Below are 13,715 nucleotides of genomic sequence, written 5' to 3' on the forward strand. Positions count from 1 at the left end.
AGTAAAAGTCAATTGTACATTTTAAGCATCTCCCCAAACTAGTTACATTCTTATGAAATGTATTTAAGCATCAAACTCTAATGCATTCCCTTTTAGTCTTTGGTCATACAGTGCCTTCCTTGTGAAGGGACAGAGAAAGGTTTACCCAAGTAAACAGTTATGAAAAACATAGTAGAAGGGTAAAAATGTACTGTTAATAATAGCACCACAAAATAAACAGATGAGCAAATAATCATTAACGTCCCTGACAAATCTACATATCCGGTACTTCAAATGAACGCTCTACAGTTCTTAAATGAAGCAGTGTGATAGGAGGATCATTTATAAGTCACACAAGGTCTGTAATTTTACCAAGAGAACATGCAGGCCTTTTCATATTAACATGTATTCACAGTATGACAAACAATTGCTGCAGTAACATGTTATCTACATCCAGGGACCACAGAAAGCCATACTACGTACTTCTGATATTACAACTCAAGATTCAGATTAATTCCATTCCTTATTTGGCTATTAATCCACCGCCACTGAAGAAAAGTTGAGATGGAATAATCATGCGTTCTTTTTTAACCTTGCGATTATTTCACATTCCAGATGATGTACCTACTGTAAAGAAATGGGATACAAACCTGAAGAGATGTGTAATATCTACACGTACATCACACTACGTATTTAACACTGAATAATAAACAGAGCAGGCTCTCAAGGCGGGAAACATTCCTCATTGGATCATCTGCAATGGCATAGTAATTATGCATGCGTCCACAGCTAGGGTTAAGATACGGTTACGACTAACAAGATTGTGCTAATTTCTCGCTCGTATGAAAAAGCTGCCTAAGGACCTTGACATCAACTCGGCCTACTGGAAAATGCAGGGAGAGAGAGAGCGTTCGTAACCCCTGACTCAGTAGACAATGTACAAGGAGCTTACGGATAGAGTTCTGGTAGTCAATTTCTTACTAAAAGTAATAACGATGACACAGCTAGTTTACGTTAAATATTGGATGGTTTCAATCTCTTTGTGGAAATATGCTGTATCCACATTACGTGCAACATAGGCAGTTCTGGGATATTACTATTTTAATAGGTCAACTTCCTTCCCCTATCCCCGTAAAACAAGGCAAAAAATATAATTAAAAATCTTCCCAAAAAAATCTCAGCTGCCATAAAATTTCTGAAGGAGCAATGAATTTACACTGTAATATGTTAGCACCTTCGTGTTACGTTTAACAGGAAATCCTGTTCTGAAAGACTTTAAAAAGAGCAATTATTTTACCATATATTTTGTAATACTTTATACCAAGTCTTGTTTCACACACATAAAAGAAGAAACCGATTCAAAGAACACCTTCCTAATTTCTACATTACGGAGTCTATCTTTCGAGATTGATCTATTTTATTGATTCACTGTTGTTGGCAATATAAATTTACTTTACAACACAGAAACACTGCCATAAATATACATTTCAAAATATAAAACTGCATGTGTCATTAGGGACTGATACCAACTGTGGTATGGGCATGGTGACTATAACTATCTTCTATAGTAATGCTGTCATATTTAATCTTAGCCTCGCCCTGTGAATATTTTACCCTCCATTCACAACAATTGGAGAAACGGTGTGAATTTCAGCATCGTACATGGGCTCCCTTTATGAATGGATGAAATGACTGCAGACTAAGCACCAGGGGGGAGTTCACGTGCCGCCCAGCCGTGAATGAAAGGCTGAACTCTCCGCGTGTTTGCATAGGCGTGTCCCGACCCCGTCTCGTTATCCACTCCGAATGGCGCAATTAGCATGAATAAATAATCGATGGCGCTCCGACCGAGGGGAGGCGGGTTGGCTCGAGGCGGGAGGAGCGGTGGCCGGCCGGGGGGTCGGATTGGGGGAAGAGAGTCGACTCCCCTCAAGTTCATGCAGAGTTTATGACTACATTATCCCCCCTGTCACTGGGTCAGCGGAAGCCCCCCGTGGGGGGTGGGGTGGGGGGGGGGTGCGGGGGACGGGGCGGGCATCACTCATTCACCCAGGTCCTAGGTGCCTTTGTCAGGTGATTGCTGCCGGAAAAAGGAAAACAGATCAATACATCTCCTCTGGGCCTGACAGGTAATCCTTACCGGGGATGAAATATGAGCAGTATCAGCCTGGTGGATTTCTTAACTGTAACAGGGTAATTGACTCTGTTCACGTGACTATCTCCAAGTTCCTGGCCATTGGAAATCCATTGAGGACAATATTCAGAGGGTGGGGTGGGGGGGGGAGGAGGGTGGAGCCAGGGGGTCATCAACATAGTGACTGCTAATTACAAGTGTGTGGGGGACAAAAGGCACGGCCCCCCCCCCAGCCCGGTTTACTACATATGACACGGACATGTCTCTTGGCATCTTAAGAATGGATCAGAGACCCCATCCAGACAAACTGGAGACCACCAGCAGTCCAGCACTGCATGAGCCCAGCACCGCATTCTCTTTGTTAACACCTGCCTTTTTCCCCAAACGAAGACGTGCAGAAGACACCTGGTTTCTCCAGCAGGCGCACACACAATCACAGGCCCACCGCTGCGGGGGTTTCGAGGGGACGCCGTCATTCGCCGACCGCCCCGCGGTCGAGCCGGGCCAGCCAGTCAGGTCCCGCGGTTCTAATCCTTCCCCGCGTGGCGCGTGCGCGCGTCACCCTCGGCCTTCATCTGCGGGAGCGTTAGCACGCCGGCCCCTAACCGGGGGGGGGGGGCGCTCGCCCCTCTGTGTTCTCCAGCGCCGGGCCTCACAGCCGGAACCGCTGTTCCCCGCGCCACATCAAACGGGGCCGGGGATCCCTTCTTAATCACCGCTCCTTTCATCGCCCCGCCGACGGCCGGTCGGCCCGGCTCCGCGCCTCTCCCGGGCCCCCCCGTCCGCTCTCAGACGGGGTCTGCCGCGCTCAGATACTCGCGACGGCCACATTTCCATATTTTAAGGCCGTCAGTGAACTTTTGGCCAGAACACATTTTTTTTTTTTTTTAAATAATAAGTCACCGGCTTCACTAGTCAAAAAAAATACAGATTTGTCACGAATACTGAAGAGTTTTAGTTTTGCGGAACTATTCGTTGCTTCTACATGACTCCAAATGCACAGAAGTAACTTACGCTACCATGTTGAAACAGAGGGACTTGCTTTCCCTCGAATAGGCACAGACAACGAGAAATGACATTACATGCTAAATTGAGCTGCTCTCTTGTCATTTATGTAACATGCGCCAAAACAAAGTACAAATGAGGCTGGGAGGTGAGGAGAAGCGTTCCTCGGCTCAAACCCACACACATCAACAAACATTACTCACCGCTTTAATGTTGGAAATTCATTTTTGAGGCTTGGCTGTCGCCAACTTTAATGTGGGGGGAAATTTGAATATAGAAGGTGCGCACAGGAAAAAGGACTACCCCCGCAGGGACCGAAACACAGACTCCCTCTGTTGTGCAAATGAGAGCCTTTGTGGTGTGCGCACATTTTCAAATCCATGCTAATAGGAGGCCTGTTCTTTGTGGGGCTGGCTTTCGGAAAGGTGCGTCTCTGAACCCAACCAGCAGGAGGTACCGCGGCTTTCTGATGCCCTCGTATCTATCTGTTAGCGCGCCGCGGTACCTGTTGGTTTGACGCGGGGGTCTTTAAAACACCCTCCCCCCCCCCCCCCCCCCCCCCCCCCCCTCCATCGTTTTAGCGTCCCTGCAGGCAAATGCATAACAACTCGAACGGGGCATAATTGTTTGGGCGGGCGGGGGGGCGGGGCGGCGCGGCGGCCCCCGCGGGTCCCGTGTGGCGCGGCCACGTCGAGGTTACTTCGTTAGTGGCCCTTGAAACCTCCTCGCCGCTCGTGGAAATGACTGAGAGAGAAGTGATTAACAGGCTTGATTGCATTAACATTTTTTTCATCCTTTAAGTGCCGCGCGTAAGGGCTCCTTTCAGCACGGGGCAGAGGAGCAGCAATCTGAGTCCCTGCGAACGCTTCTTTTTTCTCCCGCTTAAAATCAGTTTAACAACTTGCCGTTATCAGATGTAATTTAGATCTCTCTCTGAACACACCCAGCATAGCACCCCCCACCCCCCACCCCCCACCCCCAGTTTAGGGAAGGAGCCATGGGGGAGTGCCCGCCTCTCCCCCTGGCCCCTCAGTCCTCCTCTTGCTCCCTCTGCATGCTGAAGAATGTCCCGGGTTTGATGAAGTCCTGCTTCTCCGAAGCCATGTGGCCTCCTCCGGTGGACTCCATGCCCAGGGGCCGGCTCTCGTTTCTGGAACCTTCCGCCGCCTCGCTCAGACTGTCCTCCTGGAAGGGGATGCAGGCTGAGGGAGGAGAGCACAAACACCGAGGTCAGTCCTGGTCACTCCCCCTGCCCAGTTTCACCTGCCCAGTTTCACCCTCGTTCTACAGCAGACAACACCACGACTCGCCCAGCTTGCACTCCAGACTCAATCCCTATTTCCATACCCTCTTACCCACTGGAAAAGCCTCAATTCAACCTCTGCCTCACACTCTTCTTCTTCCCTTTCACTTCACACTATGGCTCTGTGTCCAGACAGCTCTGTTTTCAGATGCTTTGACCAACTGAGAAATTTCAAATAAGACAGCTGTAGGTTCATTGCATGCTGCCATGCACTGCTTTAAAACATTCCATTATACTTTTCAGTGATATTACCTAAGACCCCATATTCGTGCTATTGGTGGTATTTCCCATTTCATAATTAGAATTTAGATCACAGATTTTTTATATCATATTCAGGAAACGTATAGAAATACACAGTATCTTGTTGGCTGTTGACAGGAAATGCATATAACTCACTATCTCGGTAAAGACTGGATCTGTTGTGTAAAATAATATTACAAAGCAATATTTGTACCTAAATTACAGTAAATTACATGCCTTATATGAATTAACCAAATACAGTGTCTTTCGAAGATTACAAATTAGTAATCAACAACAACAAAATCAGGGTTGACCTATCACACACATTTTGAAATCAAACCGTCACACAAGTGGCATCATCTCGGGACTCTAGAAGAAATTTGTAGACATTTGGTGCCACACACTAGTCACAGAGGCAACAGGATCAGGCTATAAAGCAGTTACCAGAACGTATCAAGCCTGCCCATGATTTCTTTCCACTTATTGTGCTTCGGTTTTTTTGCAGTGGTAGCTGTTTGTGGACAGATTAAAAAGGCCCTCAAACTGTAGCCACTGCTCAATAAATTCCTCATCTTCTGTTGCTGAACACTATTTTTAGCTTGCCCCTCACTCATTTTGCATCGTATCTTTCTTCTTTCTTTTCCCTCTTTCTTTCCATGAGTGCTTTATTTCCAGCGGTTCTACTAAGAAAACACCCCAGCTCACAGAAAACCATTGACTATGTGACTGAATGGCTATTTTTCACTGGGTGCTGACAGTCACTCACTGGTGGTGAAAAAACATGAACACGAATTGGGGGGAAATGTCCAACTGCAGAAACTGTTAGGTGTTTGCCACTGTAAATACCCTGGCTCATAGGCCTGGACACAGTGTATGATTCTAAGGTGAGCCAAGGTACAGTTTCAGTGCCTTCAAAATTCATTAAAAACCAGGCTAAAGTCATTGCAAACTGGCATGGTTAATTAAAGGAGCTTGTAAAACATAATGTGTATGATGTCTAATGTATAATGTGTATGAGGCATAATTCACAAGTGGCACTGACACAATATGCAATACCTGGTGAGACCTGAACTGAAATAGCATTTCGGAGCATATTGAAGCATACCACTCCCCAGCCAAGTTCCACTCCACTGCAGCTCTGGATATAATAGTTTCTGCTTTTTTCCCCATTTCAAATACGCTATTTATAGAACCAAAATATGGCCGGGGTCGTTCGAAACCTTTGTGAATTTACACGCAGCATCAAGACAGCTCTTATAACTGAATTTCAACGGCTAACCCAAGAGAAACAAAGAGGGCATATATTAAAAGAGACGAGATCATTTATTTTTAACGGCTACCACTCTATCAAGACGTCACAAAGTCAAAGTGAGTATTTTAATCACAGCCCACTCTGTCCAATACGGCACTTCATTCCCGAACAGGAACATCCATTAGCTTCAGGCGAGAGCTTCGCCAACTGTCAGTTCTTAATAAACAATCCCGGGCAAGGCTGCGCGAGCGTCTGCGCAGCCTGCGCAGACGGCGTGAACGCCGGGCCCCGAGAACACAGGGCGGAGGACCAAAACTGACACTGCCACACTCGGCTGTCTCAAAGGATTAGGCATTACAGCGCTCACTCACCACCGCCTTTGCCACTTCCCATTATATCTCCCCGTGCCTCTTTCCAGATGAGTTACCTTCAGAGCTGATCCGGCAGGGAGAATAATTGATTAATATTTCTTGAGGGAATGATGGTTAACCTTGGTTTCTGTTAAACCCAAACTCAATTACCTCGGGTGAATCACGGTCAAAGTTATGAAAACCAAGCCAATCTGCACATGATCACCGTGGCCAGCGTTCAAATCGACCAGGTCAGCTGGGTTAGAAGTGTGCATGTTCCAGCCGAGATTGACTTAAAATTAAAACCTTTCATTCTTTTTTTTTTTTGTGTGTCACGGTACGGTACAGTGAAATTATAAAAAAAATAAACTTAACCTCAAAGCCAAAGCGTGCTGATTCAATCTTTTCACTCAAATGAGATTCAAATGGAAAAGCAACAGTTGGGAATGTGTCTTTATGCCATTTTAGTCTGCAGAATTTTCTCTTTGTAGGTTAATTCAGTGCTACTTGCACCTTCAGTAGAATATAAAGCATGTTAATGTGTTACAGTACATTAGCACCTTGCACTGGAAATATTAGGGGGCCATTTATAGCATTTGGGTACCCAAAAGGGGTTAAATAGGACACAAATGCTGATGCAAATTCTTTAGGTCTTAAAATTAAGCATGTTTTTGTCTTATCAGAAGTCCTATCCCTTGTAATTTGTGAGTACAGAAATTCTGGACTTCTCCGGCATAAGGCTACTACCAAACAAAGTACAAAAAAACATTACTGAAGCCAAGTATAATTGTTACAACTGTATTATTTCTGAACCGTAAAAAGGATCAAACAATGCAACACACTTTCAGAGATACAACCAGATTTGACAATATCTGGACTATAATTAATGTGCTCTCGCGTTTGTTTTGTGCAATAATGAACTGGAAAATGAAAACATCTTAACTGCACCAGCTCTCTAAAAAACAATCACTTCACTGCTCCTTTTGGCAGCTCCCACCCTCTGTTTCTTAATCAGCTAATTATACATTGCCAGTAATGGCTCGGCTGATTCGAACGGTTAAATGAACACAACTGAAGGAGCGTTTAATAATTAGCCAGCGCGAGCTGACCAGCCGCCAGCCTCTACTTCACGGCGCGAGGGAAGAACATTTATTACTGCTTCTGAACCGCACGTTCGGCGCGACCTCGAACGCTCAAAGAAACACACCCCCCACCTAAAAATAAAAACCGAGTGTGCATGAACGCCCATCTGGGTCCCCGCTCCTCAAAAGACGGGGGGGGGGGGGCGCAGCGCGGGGGGGGAGGGGCGCGTTCTAAGCGTTCAGGAATATCGCGCGCGAAGGGGGGGCGCGTTCGCACGGTCCGACGGCGCCAAAGGAGGGCCGAAGAGCGGCGTCACGTAGCCGAAGCGTGGAACTCGCGCGGAACGCGCCCCGAGGCCTCGGCCGAGTTCGACGGGCGAAACTTTTCTTTTTTTTCTTCTTCTTCTTTTTCCACGGCAGGAGTTGCGGCGGTGGCGGCGGCGGCGGCGGGAGAGGAGAGGAGAGGGGAGCGGCGCGTGGCGTGGTGGAGGAGGAGGAGGTGGGCTCTGAAGGACGCAGGAGGCAAACGGGCGAGGGCGAAATAGTGCGGTGGGCTGCAATTCTGTCAGCAGAAGTGATGGCTGAGTGGTGGCGTTATTCGTCATGTGCTGCCATGTGGCCCTCGCTCTGGCGCGGGCATTAATGAGAGGGGGCCGGCCCGCCCGGGGAGGAACGCTCGGGCCCCAGACGCAGGTGATCTGTCAACGACCCAGCCCTCTTCCAGCAAGGAGAGGAGCTCGCATGGGGGGGCTAAAGGATGGCCTGCGCGGGAGGGCGGGGCTTCTCCATGGGAGCGTTCATGCCCCAAATAAAAACAGGTACAGCGAACTTGCTGGAGAACAGCGGTCTGGTGCTGGGTGTTCTTTTACCTCTCTGAAGGATCCTGCCGAGAGTTCACCTGGACTGAACTATTTAAAACTCCGCACCAGGCACATCTAACGCTGGAGTCGGGTGTGACTGAAGGCCTAGCCATATCCCAGACACCCAGACATGGAAAATTCAGACATGGCATCAGGCAAGGCCTTTAGATGTCACTAAATTACTACTTACATCTGATGTATCTGTTATAAATGGAGTAAACTGGCCCCAAACAGAATCTGGCTCTAAAACAAACCAATTTCATACAATACATTATTTTAAAAAAAACTAATTAGACACAGTTTTATTGCACTGGCTTTTGCAAATGATAATAATCATTGTAAATGATTTGTTATACATTTTCTGACACTTAATAATAATGAAATGTGAAAAATTATTATTAGCATTAATTAGCTCTGATACCCGTCATCTCTAGCTTAACATAGCAATGTTCATAACAATGTTAACAATAGGTCTTTTTACCCGAACAGATGCCTGAAAGTATCTGTTGCCTGAACAGAAACACCTGCCAAGTTAAAATAACAAATATATAATAGCATGTCCCCTAACCACTACTCAATAAATATTTAGTACAGTATACTTATGGTGAAGCTCATCATAGCTGAACGTGAACGCAGAACTTTGCGTTTTCTGTCACACAGATGCTAGCGGTGATGAACGGTGCAGGAGGCTTAGCCCGGCAGAAGGGAGAGGGCTGCCATTACAGCAGACGTCTGGGTGGATGGGTTCTTCACAGTCAACTGCAACACCACAGCTGCTAGGTGCTAATGATGTGCAGCTGGAAGGCTACACCGCAGCTGGGTACAATTCCAGCACTGCCCTGAGGAGCCCTCGGGGATGCTACCTGCTACCACCCACCTTCACTCCTCATCACAGGGCTGAAAGTGGCCCTTCAGCCAGTCACACATACGCAAGCATAGCTTCACACTTCCAAAGGCTCGCGCGGACACATGAGGGTATTACCCGAGTCACTGACTCACACACACACACAGAGACACACATGCAGGTATTAACCGAGTCCCTGACTCACACACACACATACACACACACATGCAGGTATTAACCGAGTCCCTGACTCACACACACACACACACACACACGCAGGTATTAACTGATTCACTGACTCACAGACACACACAGATACACACACACACACACACACACACACACGCACACACGCACATATTCAGTCGCAGACTCATGCACAGATATTCACAGGCACTAAGATATACTGGGCCATAGACAAGCACACACACACACAGAGTACCAACAAAAATAGTATTTCTTACTAACAAGCTCAGAACCAGCTCTCAATCATTCAAATTCTAATTCAAATAAAACAAACACATTCAAATAAAGATCTTTGCATAAGTACATATATTGCAGCAAAATATCCACTACCAGAGATAAAGAACTCAGAGAAAACAAGACAACCTACTACAAATACGCATTGGTACAAATAAATTGTAAGACCTTAAAAAAAAGAAAAGAAAATGGTGCATCCCCTCGCTCTCTGAATATTGCCAAGACAAGGCAGGGAACGGTGTAGCAACAAACTCAAGATTTATACAGCGCCCCTGCAGCCACAGAAACTGACATTGGATGACATCCTCTACATGATAAATCACTCCAGACTCCCGAAGCAGAAAAAACACACCCCGGCACAGACAGAGGGAGAAAAACAGAGTGAAAATAAACTTGGGCATTTTTCTTTTTCGAAAAGGAGGGTGATGCAAGACTACAGATTCATTACATGCTATTTAACGTTAAATAGGCCAAGCGTAGCGTTATTGGCGTGGGGGGGGGGGAAGGGGAAAGGGGGGTTCAGACTAACAAAAATCACAGTGAAAAATTGAAATTTGCGCTTGTGAATCCCCGGAGGCGCCATAGTTTTAAGGGGGCAGGTGGTAGGAAGGGCCACCCTGTTCCCGGTTCCCCCATCCCCACAGTGTGTGCACGGGAGGGGGGGGGGATGGTGGTGGAGGGAGGGGTGTTGAGGGGCCACGGGTGGATCTTTTTTTAGTTTTATGGGAACCGGCATGGCGCAGAGAGGTGAAGGACGGAGTTACGGGCCGCTCCATCACTCAGTACAATAAATGAATGCGATCTGTATCCCAGTAAAACATAGGCTGTTTTTAAATTCCACCTCTTTTATCCAAATGAATGATGGACCCCAGTACAGTGCACTGCACGGCGATATTAATATACATCAGAGGCCAGCGCCCCGCACTAAATCAGGAAACCACCAGCATTTGTTATTTAAATGACACGCAGCGGCCGGGCGCGCGGCGCAGGCAGAGGGGACTTTTAGCAATGAGGTGGACAAACCAATTCAGATTTCAATCCCGCAAAGACGCGCCGAGAGGAGCCATCAGGCTAATGAAAAAACGCCGGCCCAAACGGGAGCGTGGCTCGCCCGGCGGTGCCACCTCCGACGCGGGCCCCTTCCCGTCACGCCCCGCCCCCCCTCCCCAACCGCATCCCGGACGCTCGTCTCGCACCCGACTTCCTGAGCGCCGGTCGTGACGTGACAGAGCTCGAGAGCCAAAAACTAGCGAACCTTCAGGACGGGCTCGGTTAGCGGCGGGTCGCGTTTGAGCGGCTAGCGGCTAAGAGCGGGCTAGGGTTAGCGGCTAAAAGCGGGCTAGGGTTATCGGCTAAGAGCGGGCTAGGGTTAGCGGCTAAGAGCGGGCTAGGGTTATCGGCTAAGAGCGGGCTAGGGTTAGCGGCTAAAAGCGGGCTAGGGTTAGCGGCTAAGAGCGAGCTAGGGTTAGTGGCTAAGAGCGGGCTAGGGTTAGCGGCTAAGAGCGGGCTAGGGTTAGCACTTAACACCGGGCTAGGGTTAGTGGCTTAGAGCAGGCTAGGGCTCTTTAAACTTTTTCTAAGAAGTGAGAAATGCACAAAACGTATGCAAATCAGTCTTGAGGAGCGTGATGGATCGCAAACCGCTTAATGAACTGACCCGTCGTTGCGCTCGCGATGACTGATTGACTGCGGAGAATCTAAATACATCACGGTTCCCTCAAATGAGCAGAGGTACTTTGTTGGAACAGTGGTGCGCACGTGTTGGCCCTGAAGAGACCGGGTGTCTGGTGAAACGCAGCCTCGCTGAGAGCTACATAAATATGCAGATGAGGAGCGGATAGAGGCTGAGTTTCTTTCCACAAGAGCCCCCATTCCGGGACACAAACAGGCTGGAAAGCCGCATTCGCACGAGTGCCTGAACACTTGTTAAAATGGAGGGTCCGCAACAGACGCTGTGCAAGCCTCAACAGCACTCGACTGATTTAGCCGCGGAAGATACTTGGGAAACTGTACGACTGATGACATTTTCTTTTTTTTTAATGACAAAAGCGAATAGAGAAGATTTTGATTCTTTTTCATGCGTAATGTTTGATTTTATTTCGTACTTTAACATTTCATTCAATGGCCCCTCTAGAGGGACAGAGCCAGCAGTCTCCTACACCCAGCACTGGGGTGGGGAAGCTTTACCTAATCAAATGTCCATGTTGTATCGGGCAGTCACGCGCCTCGTACACCTCACCAACAGGGACAGAGCGCATGAGAACAGTACCTCCTGCTGTGCTGGGAACAGCCGTGGTCTTCCTCCTCCTCTTAATGTCGCCTGTGCACAGCAATCCCAGATGAACGCTCGTCTGTCTGCGTGGGTGGGAGAGAAAGCCACAGACACAAGTATTAATAAAGAATTATACTAAATAATATCTAGTGCTGTTATTATTATTATTATATTATTACAATTGTTGTTGTTATATTATTATTACTACTATTATTGTTATTATTATACAGTGCACTTGATATAAAATACAAGGAAAACATACAAAAATCATACCAATGACTCAAACCAGTTTAGAGCAGGCCTTCCAGAGACCACTGGAGAAAGGACCGTACCCAATAGTTTTGCTTTTCCTTTAATTTAACTGGCCAGCATCAGAAGAGCTTAACAGCCCTGACTGCCGTGAGGGTACATGCGGATGCGGTAGGTCAGATGGGGTTTGTAGGCGAGACACGGCACTTTGTAGTCCATCACAGATAACCAACGGAGTTCTATTAGGCGTGACACTGCATGTTGCACGGATTGTGAACGGATAAGGGTTCAGGCTACAAGTTCTGAACCATTTGAAGTGTACTTGGAGCTTGTGAACATAAAGGAGGCCACCAGAATAGCCTAATCGGGCAGTCATAAACGCATGAGTCAGCCACTCCGCATCAGAGAGCGAGCGAGCGAGAGAGAGAGGGGAGCCCTGGCATGGAGACGTCTCTCAAACGGAAAAAAAAACCGCACAGAATTCAAAGATCACAACGCGCGACCTTCAAAAGCGCCCGTGGCGTCTTTGTGTCCCCCGTCCCATTGAAGAAGGACAACGGAAGAGAAAAGCCGGACGTACTCGCCACCGTGAAGAGGCCGGCGGACTCCAGGCGTCGCGACGGGGGAAACCCTCGAGGGAGCCGGGCGGCAATATCCCAGCGCTGACACCGGGAGCGCTCGGAGAAATCTCCTGCTGTTTAATGGCGAGGACCGGCCGGGTGGTGCTGATGGAGTTTTTTCCTCACGTTTAACAGAAATATCAGGAGGGGTGAACGGGAGGTGCGGGGGGGGATCGTGCATCTCTGTCGCTGCTGGGCGCAGATGTACAAATTACCTTTGCCGCTGACCCCCGGGGTCGCGTGTCAGGAGCCCAGATTGAGGGAGGGGCCCCGGCACAGCCTTGATTGCTGCGATGTAAAGTTAAGGTCAAGGTTCTCTACGTAGCTGGGGGAGGGACCGGCAGTGGCAAGAGTAGGCAGCTCGCCAGATGGGTTTACGGTGCTGTGTGTGTGTGTGTGTGTGTGTGTGTGTGTGTGCATGTTTATGTATACATGCTCACTTCTAGGTAATGGGCTTCATCAATTCGGACTATATAAAGTGAACAATAAATTTTCCACTGGTATGAAATGAAGAATTAAATCAAGTTAGCCAGTATTTTTTTTTTCAAACATAAACTACATTTCGTGTTATTGACAAGCACAAAATAAAGAAGTTCCGGGCCTTCAAAATTAATATCCAAAAAAAAACAAAAAACCAAACGCTTGAAAATTTCAGACGTGCGCTTCCACGCGGGTCATCTTAGGCTGAGATATAAACCTCACGCCGCACGCGTGCAGAGATAGGGCCCGATGTCTCTTAACAGGCTGCGTTTTCCGTGACCTCAAAACCCGTAAATCAGACAACGTTGGGGAGGATGTAGTCGAGCGGGGGAGGGGAGGGCTGTGAGTGAAGTCTCTATGTTGTATAATCAATAGGTATAAAAATAAATGGCTTGACCGTTATTCTCTCCCTGCTACCCCTCTCTAATAAAATCCCAGTAATGCATATTTCATTTACTTTTATACTTATTGATTACCTGTACTCCAGTTAGTAAATCACGCGCCTATCGATCCCTCAATCGTACCTCTGTCGGACAGCACATAACCAGCCATTTGCGCGGCTGAT

At 47.7% G+C, this 13,715-nt stretch overlaps 1 protein-coding gene across 2 annotated transcripts in view; it reads right to left on the reverse strand.

Annotated features, from left to right (window-relative positions):
• Nucleotides 1–3,702: 3,702 nt before the first annotated feature.
• The window catches only part of LOC118231929 (G patch domain-containing protein 2-like), a 30,746-nt gene continuing 20,733 nt past the window's right edge, over nt 3,703–13,715 (reverse strand). Inside the window, exons 9-10 of one of the 2 annotated variants that reach the window (XM_035426320.1) lie at nt 11,799–11,884; nt 3,703–4,320 (exon numbers count right to left, since the gene is read on the reverse strand). In XM_035426320.1, coding sequence (XP_035282211.1) covers nt 4,148–4,320; nt 11,799–11,884 — 259 coding nt within the window. In that variant the 3' untranslated portion in view covers nt 3,703–4,147. The remainder of the gene's footprint in view (nt 4,321–11,798; nt 11,885–13,715) is intronic. The other variant, XM_035426310.1, reaches the window with a different exon arrangement.

Source organism: Anguilla anguilla, chromosome 1 (genome assembly GCF_013347855.1).
Source record: "Anguilla anguilla isolate fAngAng1 chromosome 1, fAngAng1.pri, whole genome shotgun sequence".
NCBI lineage: Eukaryota > Metazoa > Chordata > Actinopteri > Anguilliformes > Anguillidae > Anguilla > Anguilla anguilla.